The following is a 2,500-nucleotide window of genomic DNA, read 5'->3' on the forward strand; positions in this document are numbered from 1 at the left end:
ATTATGGATCTGTTCGTCCTTGGTGACTTTGTCTTGCTCACCTTTTTGAACCAGAAGCTCAAGGTCCTCAAGGTCCTTCTTAAGACTTTCAACCTCTTGTTCGCACTTCTTTTTGCCATTGGCAATTTGACCACGAGCCTCTTCTTCCTTGCGAAGGCGTCCTAAGACTTCCTGTGAGTTAAGGCAAACATAGATTATCACTCATCTCATTTGTATACGGTGCATAACATGAAAGTATAGTCAATCAAATATTTTCTGGTTGCATATAAAGTAAATTCTGTACTCTCTATATACAGCATATTTAATATAAAAAAATGTTTACAACTTATGTATAGTATAAGTCGCTAAATATCTTACAGATTTTCTAGCCTGCATTAGGAACGCACACAAATGAATCAATAAAAAAAAAAGATTAATATATATATATATATATATATATATATATATATATGTATATATATATATATATATATATATATATATATATATATATATATATGTATATATATGTATATACATGTGTATATATATATATATATATATATATATATATATATATATATATATACATATATATATATATATACATATATATATATATATATATATATATATATATATATATATATATATATGTGTGTGTGTGTGTGTGTGTGTGTGTGTGTGTGTGTGTGTGTGTGTGTGTGTGTGTACATATACATATACATACACATTTATGCATATATACATACATATACATACACATTTATGCATATATACACACATATTTACGTATACACACACACACACACATATATATTAATGACATCTTACTATTTTTCCGTGTTTCTCAGACTACCGTTTCCAACTTATCCTTCACATATTATTCCCAAATACACCGGCTACCTTCGGAGTGCACATCTATCGCTTATGCTAAAAAAGCAAAATCAAGAGAACATACTAGAGTAGCCTTTTCTATAGTTCGAATTTATGTCCATGAATCTCTAAGCCAACGGGAAATTCCCATGAAATTGATGTTTTTTCAAGTTTCTATAGCAAAAGTGAAAAGGAAATTCGAAAATTTAGAGACATATGAACGAAAACGAAGAAGGTGCAGAAGAAATCTGTTTCCCTTTCCCATCCAGGCCAGAGTCCTTGTGAGTATGGATAAAACATCGTTAAAAGTCCTCGAAGGAACTGGCAAATGAATAGAAGAGCTATAATGTTGATTGCGAGTCCTCTTCTGTCAAACTAAAAGTATGACAAAATGGGATATCGTGCCTGTAAGTCAACTAGAGTGACAAGACTGACTGAGACCAAGAACAAGAGACTGACTTGAGCCAGGTCTCACAAGGATCACTAAGATTTCAAAATGTATGAAAAAAATCTAAAATCTGAATAAAAGAGGATATTATTTAAATTTTAATGTTCTGTTGGTATATATTTATTTTCATTCGTTTTTTCCTGATAAATCCAAGGTAAAATATTAATGGAGAAACGAAAATTTGTCAAGAGAAAGAAAGTCTCAGAGAAAGAAAGATCACCAAGACTGCTAGCATGTACAAGTGAAATTCACGACCAAGGGGATCGTTTGGTCAGTGATATCTGGCATGGGATACTATATCATAGGCAGGTGTCTTTTCTCCTAACTTTGTGCATGGTTTCCTTACAATACCTGCACATTAATGCATGATAGACCAACAATCCAAAAAGCAAAAGGTGTTGCACTTGAGTTATCTTGGTATCAGACTACTGGAAACAAGTGTTAATGGAACGATATGTAACGAGATAAGGCTACTAGAATGTATTGACAAAGCTAAGCTGTTAGAGTGATTAAAGATAGTATGTCATAAAAATCCTGCAATATGAGACAAGGCATTTCCCTAGATTAACGGCATGACGAGATATGTTGCTGCTGTAATTAAGGCTAAGAGAGGTTATTATGGGTACTACCATGATAGCTCAATTCAAAAACTCAAATGAAACTACAAGATAGTTATTTACTTGTTATAGCCCACATTTTGTACAGAAAACTAGTAACCGTATTTATTAATAAATATATTCCTTGCCCGTTTGCTTACATAAGAATTATAATATCTACCAACTTGTATACAGTTAATAAAGTAATAACAATATATAACAAAATACTTACATTAAGTTGTGCTTCAACTTCTGCCTTCTGTGCCTGCAGCTTTGCCTGTTTATCCAGGTATTCAGACATGCCACCCTTGGAAGAATCGAGAGCATTCATGAGCTCAGCTCTTTCCTCGAGAAGAGCCGCATTCTTGATCTCGAGTTCTTCGCGGACCTTAACCTCCTTTTCGAAATCAGCCTCAGCTTTTTCAGCAAGTTCTTCCAATCTTACGATCTCGTCCTCAGCACGTGTGGCGCAGAGCCTGGGTTTGAGCTTGATCCACAGTTCATACCAGAGCCAAGCGCGCATGATCTTGAATTTCCTTAGGTTGCGCTGCACAACAATGAGGGCAGTGCGCTGCTTCTGCATCTTGGAGTAGAACTTGCG

At 34.2% G+C, this 2,500-nt stretch overlaps 1 protein-coding gene across 1 annotated transcript in view; it reads right to left on the bottom strand.

Annotated features, from left to right (window-relative positions):
- Positions 1 to 2,500, bottom strand: part of LOC113801999 (myosin heavy chain, muscle) — a 16,325-nt gene that overhangs the window by 4,861 nt on the left and 8,964 nt on the right. Inside the window, exons 16-17 of the mRNA XM_070132189.1 lie at positions 2,132 to 2,500; positions 1 to 171 (exon numbers count right to left, since the gene is read on the bottom strand). The exon at positions 1 to 171 is cut by the window's left edge and continues 716 nt beyond it; the exon at positions 2,132 to 2,500 is cut by the window's right edge and continues 105 nt beyond it. Coding sequence (XP_069988290.1) covers positions 1 to 171; positions 2,132 to 2,500 — 540 coding nt within the window. The remainder of the gene's footprint in view (positions 172 to 2,131) is intronic.

Source organism: Penaeus vannamei, chromosome 17 (assembly GCF_042767895.1).
Source record: "Penaeus vannamei isolate JL-2024 chromosome 17, ASM4276789v1, whole genome shotgun sequence".
NCBI lineage: Eukaryota > Metazoa > Arthropoda > Malacostraca > Decapoda > Penaeidae > Penaeus > Penaeus vannamei.